Source organism: Danio rerio, chromosome 11 (assembly GCF_049306965.1).
Source record: "Danio rerio strain Tuebingen ecotype United States chromosome 11, GRCz12tu, whole genome shotgun sequence".
Taxonomy (NCBI): Eukaryota; Metazoa; Chordata; class Actinopteri; order Cypriniformes; family Danionidae; genus Danio; species Danio rerio.
The window spans coordinates 17,646,941-17,661,505 of record NC_133186.1 but is presented as its reverse complement, the minus strand read 5'-3'; the positions used below and the strand labels follow the sequence as shown (position 1 = coordinate 17,661,505).

The following is a 14,565-nucleotide window of genomic DNA, read 5'->3' as shown; positions in this document are numbered from 1 at the left end:
CTTTTGCTGACAGCCGCGTGTGTGGATTTTGTGGGAAAATATGGTGAAAAGTTCTACATGATGGTAATAGTTTGATTGCGGTGCTTACTTCAATAATGCTACTTACATAATACTATAATGTTACTAATAATGTTACTAATATATACTCCACATGTCTTAATTCCATTTCTGTTTAGTTCAGTTACAACTTTAGTCAGGTTAAGGCAATCAAAACTCGCTGTTTCGAGCCTAAGTAGGCCTACAGTTCAAAATTCCTGTTGAACTGAATAAACAGTAAACCCAAGTACATCTTATTGAACATCATTTATTATCATCACCAATTATCATAATAGAACAGTTTCTCAAGCAGTTTGTGATGCATTTTGGAAACAGGAGATGACCTCCTGGTCCAATACGCCCCCTGGCTTGAGAAACCCATTCTCAGACTTACTTTTAGTCATCATTTGGGTAGCACACATATTCTGAACGCCTTTGGCAGAATTCAAATAAACATTTTAACCAGTTAAACTCTGCTGCTATTTGGGGACTTTTTCCTGGATTTTGCCTACCCAAATTTAAAAGCTTCCCAAATCCACATGCAGAGGTGTAAATGCACAAATTTTGTATAATTTTAAAGATAACCTGTTTGTGTTATAATAAAAGCCTAAAAAAAAAGAGGCGCTTTTTGTATTTTTTTATAGACTCAAATTTGAAAGTGTACCTTTTAGGTTCTGTGTGGTCTAGGGTGCTGTAATTAATTTTGGTGGTTCCTGCACATGTCTGTAATCTTAAGGAAAAAAATGCCTCAATCATAATCTTCGGCAAAGTTATTGTATTCCAACTGATGAGAGGTGCTATACAAGCCACAGGGATCGATCATTGTTTTCATATTTCACTATTCTTTTGTTTGATCAAACAATATTCACAATCACATGTTTGGACCACATCAGACATATAAAAGGATTACTTTTGCACATCACCTCAAAAACAGAGGAGAATGGCCCTGAAGCGCACAGCATAAGGTAAGAGATGACAGCTGTCTGTGCTATCTGGGGCTGCTAATTGATCATAAATGTATTGTTTTCAATTCTGTGCCATGGAAACACTGCGATTCATCCGACAGCTGTTTGATATGCGAATATAATTCAGTAAAAAGTATGCCAGAACTCTACGAGCACCGGCAAGAGCTTTCATTTGAGCTATAACTTGTACATGTGTCATATATGAACCATATGAAAAATATGAAAATGAACCAATGTTCAATACCCAGCTCGGGTATCCAAAATACTGTGTATTTAAGTGTAAATAACTTTTGTACAGTAGGATAAAAACCAAAGTGACGCATATGTGCATAACATAAAGGTTGTACACTTTCAAACTAACAACTTATGGGGGTCTGGTGCTATGCGTCAAGGATTCCCTGTGCCTAATCAGTGCACGAGCATCTGCATCTTTTGGTTACCCATTGATTGGCTTATTTTTGCGGTCCTTAAACTAGTCGATTAAGCACAGGCACCTCCTGTCAGGGTTTCGGGTCAACCATCTCTTATCTCAGGATAGAGCTGGGCTCTTACTAGTGCTGCCCTGTCTGATACAATTTGGCAGATTACAGTTGTCTCACTGTTTGTCTTTCTCTAAAGACACCACTAAATCGCTGTGTGCTGTTCATATTCCAGACAAGCTCATCCATGCCAGCTTACATGCTCTCAAGACAGTTACGTTTCCCGGAAGAATGGAGAATCCACCCTAATGTGGCCCAGCTGATATGAGCACACTTCAGAGAAACCCAGGTCATCTGGCTGCTTCTTCTGAATGGCCCTTCACTAGCTGCTTTTTCTGCTTTGCATAAATGCGCTGGCTCTCAGCTGGCCCTGGGTGTGTTTTTTCCCCAGTGAGCCTGTTAGCACAGACTCTGCAAGGTTGGGGAGACGAGGTGCAGGTCTTGTGCAGGCACACTCAGGTACCCGTGCAAGGTTCTGAAATCTCCATGGATGGTTTCTAGACAGGATGTGGAGTACTTAGGTGACCTACCAGTTCGGTGGTTAACCCCATCACTCAGACTAGAGCACCATGTATGAGGCATGCCTACGTCCTGAAGTGGAGTCTATACGTTGTGTGGAGCACTTTTTTCTGTTTTCTTCCTTTAGAATAGTGTAGATTGTCACCCTTGTGGCGGGCCGCCCAACGCATAATCAGCAAAGCCACAGCGAAACCACAACGAAGACAGTTGGTGAGAAGCCTCTCCACTAACCCAGACTCTAATCAGTTCTCTCTCTCCTCAGAAATCACAGAGTGATCGAATCAGGCGATTGGCATTTTATAGCAGCACGGACGGGACAAGAAACACTTCAACAACTCACCTGAAGAGCGGCTACACTGGGACCAAGGGAAGTTCACAGAAGTCACCTGCGCACCTTACACTTTCACCCAACCAGCACTGTAAATAAAAAGCCTTTCTGGGGTGTGCTCACAACTCGTGTCTGCCTTTTCACTCCACCCTGCTACACTGGTGGAGAATGCACACTTTTTAGGAGTGAAATTAAGGATTCCATCAACCGCTGACACTTGTTTGTTTTGCAGTTTGTCATCTCGTTTGCTCTCCCTGAGAACAACGTAATGGAGGAACTACAGCAGCAGCTGACAGATGTGGTGTCCTGGCAACAACAGCTCTCATACAAAATCACAGCCAGACTGAAAAGGACTGAGCGGGTGGTCGAAAGCCTATTAAGCCAACGTGTGCCACTTCCAGACACCAGGAGAACTGCTCACTACCATCTTACCAAGCATAGCAACCTGAATGACATAGAAGCATCTACACACATTTGAGGTGATAGCAACCAGAGAGCTGTGGGATAAAAACGAATGGGCGAGAATCCTGGCACCGTTTCTAACTGGTGAAGCACAACATGCTTATTATTCACTAAAAACTCAGCACAATTAAGATTATGAGATATTAAAAGGAGAGTTATAAGCGAGAATGGGGCTTTCTCCCATCAGCGCAGTCCAGCAGTTCTGGCAATGGTTGTATGATGAACAGGTCCCCGCCCGGGTACAAGCCACACAGCTTTTCATACTGGAACAGCTCTGGTTGCTATGGGGGAACACCACCGCCTCTCAGGTTGCTGAATGAGTGGTGATCGACCGCCTGCTCAGAGCTCTCCCCAGAAAGCTCGGCCGCCCTGTGCAATAATATCCAGCTGCAGGCCCGCAGAACCACACACGTTTTAGGCACACACAATCTAGGACACAAAATCTAGGCAAACCATATATAGTTACGACGGATGTTAAAGTTATAACGTCTTTTTGGACATCGTCATCGATATATTTTGATATATATGATTAATAAATATTGTACACAATAAACAATAGAGTTTACTTTACTTTATTTCACAAATATTGCGATTGAGACGGCCGAATGGGGAGCATTGTTTCCGATCGCCATTCAATATAATAGACTGAACAGTTTTTAATCAGTCATTATAGCTGATCAGACATTATTATCTGACAATAATATGGCAGATACTCGTTTGCTGGCCTTGCTAAATGATCTCATTTGGACAGGTTTAATTTATATAATGGATTAATCTATGATGAAGGAAATAATAGCAAGTTAATAAAGGCAATAATACAGTATGTGTAATAAAAATATTTTTACATGTAACAAATGTATAACACTATATTAATATTTGACTCAAGCAATATTTGACTTAATAGTGTTTATTAGCTTTATTTTCTAATAACCTTTTAAATAATGATTTCCCACATTTAATACTGTAGTAATTTAATACTACAGTAATAGGAAACAAATAGGAACAAATTAACTATTAATAAAAAGTAAGTGTATATAAGTGTATACACACACACACACACACACACATATATACATATATATATATATATATATATATATATATATATACATATATATATATATACATATATACACACACACACACATATATATACATATACATATATATACATATATATATACATAAACAGCTTTAACAGTGACAGTTTAGTAAAAGATAGTAGTTTATATATAAACTTATAATTATAATCAGTTAAGATAATCAGTTTATAACTATTTATATATTGTTTAAATGGTTAACTATAGTAGTCTAATTTATTTTAGAATGACATATTATTGTTTGCTTTTTATATTTTACAACAAAGGGATTTTAACCAAGTATAATAATATTAAGAGCTTGAATTAGTTTATTACACTTAATCCAACAATTAGACGGTCTATTATGTTTTCTTTGTGTATATGGACACATGAATAAAGTCATAAGTGTCCAATCATTTTTATTTACATAATTTAAGTTTAGAAACTGCAGAGATGTTAAAATGATTGTTACGATATAATAATAATAACGACTGAAATGGGAAACCATATTTGTGAAATTCAATAGGTGGCGATAATGCTAAAGAGTTAGTTACCATATATGGTTTGCCTAGATTGTGTTATGGTTTGCCTAGAACCCTACCATTCTGGCAAGCCTAGTAGAAGCCATCGAGCTGGCAGATGCTTCACTTGCACGGGTACGCGGGAGAGCAAGCGGCTGCAAACTCCCGAAGGGTACCCTGGGATCGATGCTTGGCACCTCACGTACAATGAGCAGGCCGATGGCCCCCTTCCACATCGATAAGCCCATGTCAACTGAATTACAGTCTCCAGGGGCCCGCACATAGATGGCTGGCTGCATCGTGCACCACACAGTGCCAACTGGAGCTCCACAGCGCATGGTGAAGGTGGGAGGGAAAAAGCTTATGGCGATGTTGGACTCGGGATCATCCATCACACTGGTCCAACCACACATTGTCCCTCCCCGAACTGACTTTAAGGCAACAATGCCAATCACGTGTACATGGACCCACACGCTGAGTAACAGTGGTAGCTGGTCCAAGCGCCTGGCCGACTATGGAGGTGAGAATTGTGTGAGACTTACCAGTTCCAATCCTGTTGGGAAGGGACTGTCCCGGATTCCAGCAGCTATTATCTGCCACGATGCAGCCAGCAAGACCACGACAGAGGGGATGGGCTCGTCCACGGAGAAAAGGGGGCCGTTCAATTATCATGCTGCCCACAGACAGTAAGCGTGAGGCTGAGTATGCACTTTAAGACCCTAATCCTTTCTTTGATTTGTTTCAGAGGATAATCACAGGGGGAGAGTTCGAAAAAGAGCAACAGGAAGATGATCGACTGAAACATTGCTGGACGCAAGTCCGAGAAATAGATGGAGAAGTGCGTCTTCCAGGGCCTCAGACTCTCCCATACTTTGTGGTCAGAAAGGGCCAGCTCTATTGTATAGCACAGCAATGGGGGAGGAAAAAAGCATACTGGTTGTCAAGAAAAGCCAAAACAGAGACTATAATGATGCTGGCTCACTCCCATCCGATGGCTGGAGACCTGGGAGCTAAAAATACCACCCAACGCATCCGCTTTCACTGGCCTGGAAGTTTAAAGGTCACGAATGTAACTGTCACGAGTGCACTACCTGTCAGAGAACATCACCGGCTGGTGACTGACCTCTGCCAGCTACTCAGGGTAAAACGGCTTCGCATATGTTTAGCATCCCCAGACAGACAATCTGGTGAAGCTGTTTAACTTTTAACCTGAACCTTAAACAGATGTTGCACCGAGTAGTCGCAGAGGATGGACGTGACTGGGACCTCATGCATCTGTATGTGCTCTTCGAAAAAAGAGAGGTACCTTAAGCATCTACTGTCTTTGTTCCAGTTGAATTATTGTTTGGGCATTAGCCCCACGGACTGCTAAATGTGGCCAGAGAGACATGGGAGCAGGAACCAGCTCTGCATCGCAGCATCATAGAGCACGTGCGGGACATGAGAGAGCGCATAGACCATGTAATGCTCTAGTCCGAGAAAATCTAGCAACTGGTCCTGTCACGTCCAGAATGGAGAAGAGCACCCAGTAACATTTTTTTTTTCTTATTTACATATTTCTCTTTAGTTATTTAGAGGTAAGAGAGGGATTAGTTAGCAGGTTTTTAATTTGTTATTTTCTTTGATTTGGCAGTGCTTATTCTCCTTCCCTCCATCAGGTATGTTTGTTTACTTTTTGCATTTATTGTACATATTTGTAAATATATTTTGATTGATTTAATAAATTTATTTCTTTATCTTTATTGTAATAAAGCAAACCACTTTTTTGCCATATCGTTGTCTGTGTTGATACATAGCAGCTAACATCTCAGGGGAATTCTTAAAATATTGGGTCGTCATTATTGTTAAGTCCTTTTTCATCCTATGAGCCACACGGGGTGTAACACCATGTGCAAAGCGATATCTGTGCAGTAAACCAGAAATGAGCCATGTGAGTGAGCAGAGTTGCAAGGTCCAGTTGTTCCAAATGATTGAGTGCATCTGAGGATGCTCTCGAGAAAGCGGAGTAAGCTCAGGAGGAAAGAACCATATCTGGATGTGATGACAAAATCCAACAGCTGCCAAAGTGGATGCCATTGACAGGGTATCCTCCAAACTAATGCACAAGGAAGCCGGAGGAAACAACTCCAGCAAGAGAAAGCTAACCGGAAACAGAGGAGAAATCCCAAAGCTCTAAACAACAAAGTACAAGTGTGGCAGGAGGAGTTTATCAAAACATAGAGAAGAGTGATTCTGATAATATGCCTGAGTACCATTTACAGAAAGTGCCACAAGTCAAGGGATGATGAATGCCTTTCAACTGCAGAATTTCAACCACACATCTCCATCAACATATTTTCAAGTATAATGAAGAGGCTGATAGCTCAGAAGAAGAGAAACAAGGATGAGCAAAGACCAGGATCAACATTTCATGCTTATTTCTTTTGCATTCTGATTTCATTTGCATATAGCTATTTATAATATCACTTCAGTATGAGTGAGAAAACCAGCAGTTAGCACAGAACCAACTGAATACTTGTGCTTAAAACATTATTGTCTTTGATGCGTAAAAAGAAAAAGAGAGTACAGTTGTTTACAACTTTCTAATCAAAAGTAGAAAGTAGATGTTTGGTTTGGATTTCTGCCAAAGTACGGTGGCATAATATAGTCAATTGATAACTACAATGTGGCTCTTATCAGTCACTAGATAGAGGTAATTAAGAGAAGTGGATTATGAAACTGCACTGTGGGTTAAAAGACAATAAGATTAAGACTTAAAGTCTTAAGAGGAGGGAATATGAAGAAGATGCGTAAGCCTATGAGAAGGCTATACTAAAGAATGACCGATTGTGTAGAGTAACTGAATATGTAAAGCACTGATTATACATGTTAAATACTCATATGACTCTATATCTGTGAAAGGCATACAGGAGAGTGAGTAACATATCATCAAGTTAATGTAACATCATGACAATGTATGTAAACACTTAGGAGAAGTTGCATCTCACACGCGACCACACGTAGAGCATACGTCTTGTAGCAGCTTTTTTCTGTTATGATTGGCATAAGGAAAGTGTCATATCATAGAAGTGGTTGGTCCACTTGATAGTTCATGCCTTCGCCCCTGCTTTGCTTTGCCAGGGCAAACCGTGTTCCCTGGGAGTGAGAACACACTTAAAAGAGCAGTGCCTTCTTTTGGGAGCAAGTACATGGCGCCTCTTTAACAAATTTTGTAGACCTGCAGGCTAAGCAACTCCTAACACATTTGCAAGATTTTATAATCTTTGAGAGAAGCCTAGCTAGGTTACCCTGGTCAATCAGGAAGAAACTAGGCTCAGTGTCAAAAATGCTTGCTGCGCCATGCTCCATAATTCAAAGACATGTGCACTTATTTTGATCTGCTAAGTAAGTTACCCATTTGGTAAACCCTAAAAAGTTCCTCTGAAGCCTCCAGCACCCAAAGCTGGGTGCCTGGCCCAGTATGATGTCTGGTATACCTCCTTGTGCACTCAAGATATGCTTGGAAAACTTTACATCAGGGGAGTGACAGGCTTATCTGCTGTAGCCTTTTCCATACACTCTCACAAATGGATCTTCCAGACACAGGTTGGAGTTCCCATGAAGGGGAATGTCTCGGTTACTTACAAATAGGGAACAGAAATGTGTGTCTCCAATGCCACAGCAGCTGGGTCTCCAGTTGATGAGTGAGTGTTTGGCTCTTCAGCAGGCTAAAAATGTAACTGCTCGCTCTGCACAAGCCAGCTATATACTCTGTTAATGGTTAATCTCTGGCACCTGCAGAGCCAAGCTCTGCAAACTCATTGGCATTCATTAGCCCATTTTCATACTCTTCAGAATGGTTGGTGAGCAATCTCCCAAAAGTATCTTTTGACACACGTTTCCATTCTCTATCCGAGAGAAACAACAGACTAATTACAAAGCTAATAGTGCAAACTAAAATTTTTGTTAAATATGCAGAAAATTGTGGCCAGAGAACTGTAAAAGTGTATACAAGAGATTAGTGCCAGTCATACTGTATAGATGGGTCTACACAGTTATGCCAAATTGTTCAGAAAATGCTCTGCACAAAAACAAAGAGCTATGCACTGAATGTTTTCTGTGGTGAGATCCATGGTTTGTCATGTTTGATGAGGTTGCAAAAGGTTTATTAAATAAATTATTGATTCTTTTTTAAAAGATAGCGCTTATTCAAACCATTCATTTGGATATGAAAACAACCATATGTACACTCATAACCCTCTCACACTAAAAAACATATAAGCTGTGCTTCACATGCTTATATATAAGTAATTAATTAATTAATTAAACAAACAAATAAATACACCACACAGTTAATATCTTGGGTGTTTTACTGACATTTGTTCTAAATACCAAATTTGTGTAACTTCATAAGTAACTACTATACATTTCTGTGAATTAATTATCAGTAGTTTTTAAATTAATTTACATTCTTAATTGTCAAAAACTGGGGATGCTTTTGCATATGCAGTAGTGCTGGTACTCAGTGTAGTCAAACTAATATTCTGGCTGACAACCATAAATGGACCAGACCTTTCTCATGCTGTAGGTGAAGAAAAAGCCAATATTGTAGCCCACTTCCTTGAGGAGGGAGATGGTCTGCTGATGGTCTTCTTCAGTCTCACTACAGAATCCTGCTATGAAATCACTGCTCAAACTGACTCCTAAAACAAGATTAAACACAAGGAACATCATAAACCACTGAGCTTTATTTACATCTCCTTTAACTTTAATTAGCAACATAGAGTTGATTTTTGAGACATGGGACAAAACATTTTTTTCTGTAAAATTAATACCAGAAATTATTTTTATATATTCCAAGTACATATTATTGGGAGGGTTTGACATATTTTCCATATACTGAGTTACTGTGAAATTGCTTTTTTTTGCCTCACAGAAGTGGTCTCTTATCAATTAAAGAACCTTTTACTACGCACATTATGTTAAATTTTTATTTACTTCCCAAATAAGTATCATACTCCTTTGATTTAATAGATGATTAAAGAGTCAGCTCAAAAGATGAGCATATCAGCTTATTGTAATATTCTTATCTCTAAATATTCATATTAAATAATAACTTGTTATTGTTAATTATTAATAATACTTTCTTGAGCCAGTGTGCTGCATGAGAATCATTAATCTAGTCTTTTGTTGGGACAGGATTTCCCAACTTTTTTCATGGTATTGGGATGGAATTTTTATTTTTGAAAGGGAGACAAGAGGTTTTAAAATCCGCTTTCATGTCACCTTTTACCATGGAACCCCATAGAGATCTGCGCGAGACTAAATTTTGAATCCCGCCCGCACCCGCCAGGTTTTAGCCCGAACCCGACCGCTCCCGCTTATATTAAGAATTTGTAGTCCCGCTGCCCGACCCGCCCAGTTTTCTGGCCGCCGCGCCCGATCCCGCTAAAGAGCGGGGGAGAACAAAACCAAAAATCACCTAGCTATACAGTCCAGACAGCCAAGCTGTCTGTATAAACACACACACAAGCACCAAGCAGACACACATGCGTTTGCTGTTATATCAACTCGAAGGGTTGTAATACCATGTATCAAGTACCAATGTAATACCAAAAGGTTTTATATAAAGGTATATAAATACTGAGTCGCGCCAGCTCCGGGCCGCAGCGCACATTACTCTCGGGCCGATTCCGGCGCGGATGCGGCAGCGTCGGCTCGCTTACGGCCGCCGCATCTGGCTCGATTGATTCGGGTCGGGCAGCCGGAGCCGGGCCGAGTGGTAAGTCTCTGGCAGACAAGAATCTAGCCGGAACTGGTGTATTTTGCTATCTGGGAAAGCTCTCTCTCTCTCTTTCGCGCGCGCACTAACATACACACCCACAAGCACCAAGCACACAGACAAAGCTCTCAAGCTCTCTCTCTCTCATTCGCATAGCAATATCCGCGATATTGCTAGACAGCCCGCTCCCATCCCAAATTAAACCCATTACCGACCGCTCCCGCGATTTATTCGAAAATTTATTCCCGCGTCGCAGAAATCTGGTCGGGTCCCGCGGCGCCCACGGGACAGCCGCGGAAATGCAGACCTCTAGAACCCCACTCCTTATTGTTTTGGTAAGACATCAGAGGTGCTTTTATGATGGTGCTTGGACTGGAGCTCTCCATATCTCCCCACCCGTGAGACAGATTGGGGATTGTGCTATTTAGGTCAAAAAAGGGAGATTAAACCCACCCTTGCCCTGTCCCTTTCTCCTAGACGTGCATTAGGAGACTTTGCAGTGCTGCAGGATTCCGAAGACACAAGACACTATGTAGTCTCTTTTCTTGGACTCAGCAATCCTATGGTTTGGCTCTCTAGAATATGAGATTAATTATATCAAATAAATAAAAAGGTTATACTGGACCACAAAGCCAAATTAGTGTACACTACTATTGCATGCTCTATTGCATTCATTACTATTGATACTATTGCATCACAGCTCGCTCACCATCTGCTCCAATGGAGTCAATTGCGGCTGAAATTGCTGTCTGCCATTTACATATTGGACAAGCTTAACCGTGCAGTCAATTAGCACACACACATCATGGCAGTTCACACTGCAAGGTGAATAGAAACACAACCTAACTGTGGTCCAGCTGACTTGGGAACATTTCAGAGAGGCCTAGGTTGACCTCCTTGCTTTGCTTGAATCCACTCCTTGACGGTTATTTTATTCTGGCTGCAGCCCTGGCTCACAACTGGTCCTTAGGGTAAACATGCATTTTCCTCAGTGAGCCTTTTTACATAGACCATGTGTAAGGACAGTGAGACATGGAGCAGGTCTTGTTGGTTGCACCACTGGTTCACCAGCAACTGGGTTCCAAACGCACACACCTTGTTACTGCTACTACCTAATAAATTCCCCTGAGACCTTCCTCAGTGACAGTTCACTAACTAGCATCCATGTCCAAGCTCTTTGTGTGGTTCATTGACGCAATGTGGAAGATTTATGTGATCTGCTGCAAAGTGGCAGTTAAAACATTCACTCAGTATATGGCTCCTTCTATGAGGCAAGCATATGCCCTTAAGTTGGTACTATCTCATGATTTGGTGGATGACAGGATGCCCGGGAGGAATGACCTAGTCATCTGGTTCCTGGGGGTGCCTATTATGCAACTTCAGATCTTTCTGTGGTCCTATAGTTTGACAGAGACATCAGCTTGATTAAGTACAGTTAAACAGTCATTAGAGGCAACTTTATTGGTCATGGTGGCTTGTATAAAAATGGTTGGAGACTTGAATTTGCCTTGGATGACATGGATTTTTGGTTAACGAAATGTGCTTGTGTTGTCCTGTGTCTGTTCAAGGTTCTTACCACTGTATATAAACCAAGTAGCATGCCTGCAAGCACTATCTTTAAAGGATGCAGAATTAGCCCTTTCACTACTTTTCCTGTCCATTAACTACAATTTCAGGAAAACTCAACCAGAAAAATATTAGCTTTGTATCAAAATGCTTGGCACCATTCTACCTAACCCAGAGGTCTGGGCACTTATATTGCTCTTCTAACAAGTTCCTATCTGGTGACCCCAAGAGAGTTCCTTGAAGGACCCCAACACTTGACTCTGCTGAGGAGCTGAGTATTTGGCCCATTATGTTGTTGTTGTTTGCCTGCTTGGTCAACCTGGCTTCTGGGAATATATGTTTCCTATGTGTGACTTCCTTTCAGTAAACCCATATGTGTTTAGTCAGCCACAAAGATTTTCCCTCCAATGGTCCAAACCAATGTCTCTCCTATCAGCTAAGTGTCCTACTCATATATAGTGCTCTTCATCTAATAGTGCTAGCCCACATAACATTTCTCTACTTTAGGGACTGAGGGTTACATCCATAACCAAGACATTTACTTAATAAACCAAACAAATCTAGTTCTTTGTTTCTTATCAAATATCCAATAATCGTAAGACTTATTGTTATTGGCTCCTGCTATATGTGGTGTGAAGAAACCTAGAGAACAAATTAGTAAGGTCCCCCAGAAAACCTAGTGGTACCCCTGACTGTGATATGAATTACTGAATACTTATATATAGTAGGGTGAGGCGGTGGCACAGTAGGTACTGCTGTCGCCTCACACCAAGAACATCGCTGGTTCGAGCCTCGACTGGATCAGTTGGCGTTTCTGTGAGTTTGCATGTTCTCCCCGCAGGTTTCAATACGGGTGCTCCGTTTTCCCCCGCAAGTCCAAAGACATGTGGTATAGGTGAAATGAGTAAGCTGAAATTGTCCATAGTGTATTTGTGTGAATGAGAGTGTATGGGTGTTTCCCAGTGATGGTTGCAGCTGGAAGGGCATTAATTGCATAAAATATGCTGGATAAGTTGGCGGTTCATTCGGCTATGGCGACCCCAGATTAATAAAGGGGACTAAGCCGAAAACAAAATGAATAATATATAGTAATATATAGTAATATAAAGTTATTCTTCATTACAATAAACTTTTTTCATAGCTTATGTAACTTTGTCCCAATACTCAAGAATTATTGATTAAATTACCTGGTATTATTTTCCGAATATTTTCCACAAGCTCAAGATATGCCTCTCGAGTGTAACTGAAAGGGAACAGACATGTAAAGGAAATTAAATTATACATAGCATGCACAAAGTCTTTCTTATTTATATTTCAATAACAATTGACCAAAGACAAATTAATACAATTTCACTAATTCACAAGAACAATCATTGCTTATATTCATATTGCTGTATCAATATTAAAAATTGCAACTATATCCTGTCGTATAGTTCAGTAATAATAAATAATGTTCAAATAATTAGCAACTAATAGATCAGTGGTTCTCAAACTGTAGTACCGAGCTTTATTCTAGGGGCACACAGAGAAATCAATGAATAATAAAAGAAAATGAACACACTTTTAATCCTTTCACACATATGACAACACCAATGTGATCCGCATTGGCTGTTCCCTGGAGCCTGCAATCACACGAGTTACTAGAATGTTTAGAGCATTACATCATCAGCTCCTAAAAGTCAATCCGCTTGGCCCAGAACCTGAAGAGGCACGCGTCACTTGTAGAAAAAAGGCACAAAAAATTATGCAACCAGGGGTGCACATAACTGGTCCACGCCAGGACCGTATGCATGCTAAAAAATTGCAGATATGCACTAGTGAGTCCACTTTTGCAGACAATTTCTGATGTGTTGGCATTTACTGCAAACTCAGGCATCACTGATAAAATAATTATTACAAATATGTTGTGTAAAGTAATGTGTGTTTTCAGCATGAAAAGTTAATTATTTTATTTTATTTGTAAATAGCAGCGTGGCTTTCAATTAAGTTTGTTACCTTAGATTTAGACAACTTAGTTTGGATAGGATTTAAATGACATGGGACACAGAACATACACAAGCAACTTTTCCATGCTTGAACCTCAAAGGTAAAATATAATTAGATAGTCTCTATAGATTAAATCCTATATGAATCGGTCAAGCAGTCTATTTAAGGTAAATCTACTTTACATCTCTCCAGATGCACTGAGAAAATATTTACAGAGGTCTCTGGAAGCTTCAAAGTTCATTTTAATTTATACCAGTGTTGCCCAAAGCTATGTACAACCAAATAGATAGAAGGTTTAAAATACTTAGTCTGTACAATTACAAATTAGACCACAAAAAATACAGAATTCAAACAACACAGGCCAGAACCCTTCCTACTGCCAAAGCTGCCACCAAACCTCAATGAATGGCTGCCACTGCCACCAGAGCTCCATGAATGCCTGCCACCTGAGTCAGACTCAAGACAGAATCAGATTCAAGATAAGATCCATATTTATGCAACAGAGTACTTGCATGCAGAGCCAAGCTAAAAGATTTAAAAATGTTTTATAAATCTCACCAATATATTGGCTGGTCAGTATAAATGAATTTTAAAATTACTTATTATACTCTGTTGTGACGACTCCTAAAACTTTTAAGAAATCTCAAAACTCTCATTTTCTTTTACACAGATAGGTGGCAACACAGTCAGAATCTAACAATCCCTTAACTGATTGCAACTCTGAGACTGGTTATAATCCAAGATCATGTCAGCATGATTTGCAAATGAACCCAAACATGATCCCACCAGACACATAGAGCTTCCATGTGATGAAACTGTGAAAATGTTTATTTTCTTAAACTATGTAAAGACACATTTATTTG

The 14,565-nt window shown here is 40.3% G+C and overlaps 1 protein-coding gene across 3 annotated transcripts in view; it reads right to left on the bottom strand.

Moving 5' to 3' along the window:
* The window catches only part of cdk5rap1 (CDK5 regulatory subunit associated protein 1), a 106,719-nt gene that overhangs the window by 23,215 nt on the left and 68,939 nt on the right, over positions 1-14,565 (bottom strand). For all 3 annotated transcript variants that reach the window (XM_073915972.1, XM_073915973.1, NM_001110379.2), the window contains 2 exon segments: positions 12,904-12,959; positions 8,941-9,071 (listed from right to left, as the gene is read on the bottom strand). In XM_073915972.1, the coding sequence (XP_073772073.1) occupies positions 8,941-9,071; positions 12,904-12,959 (187 nt within the window).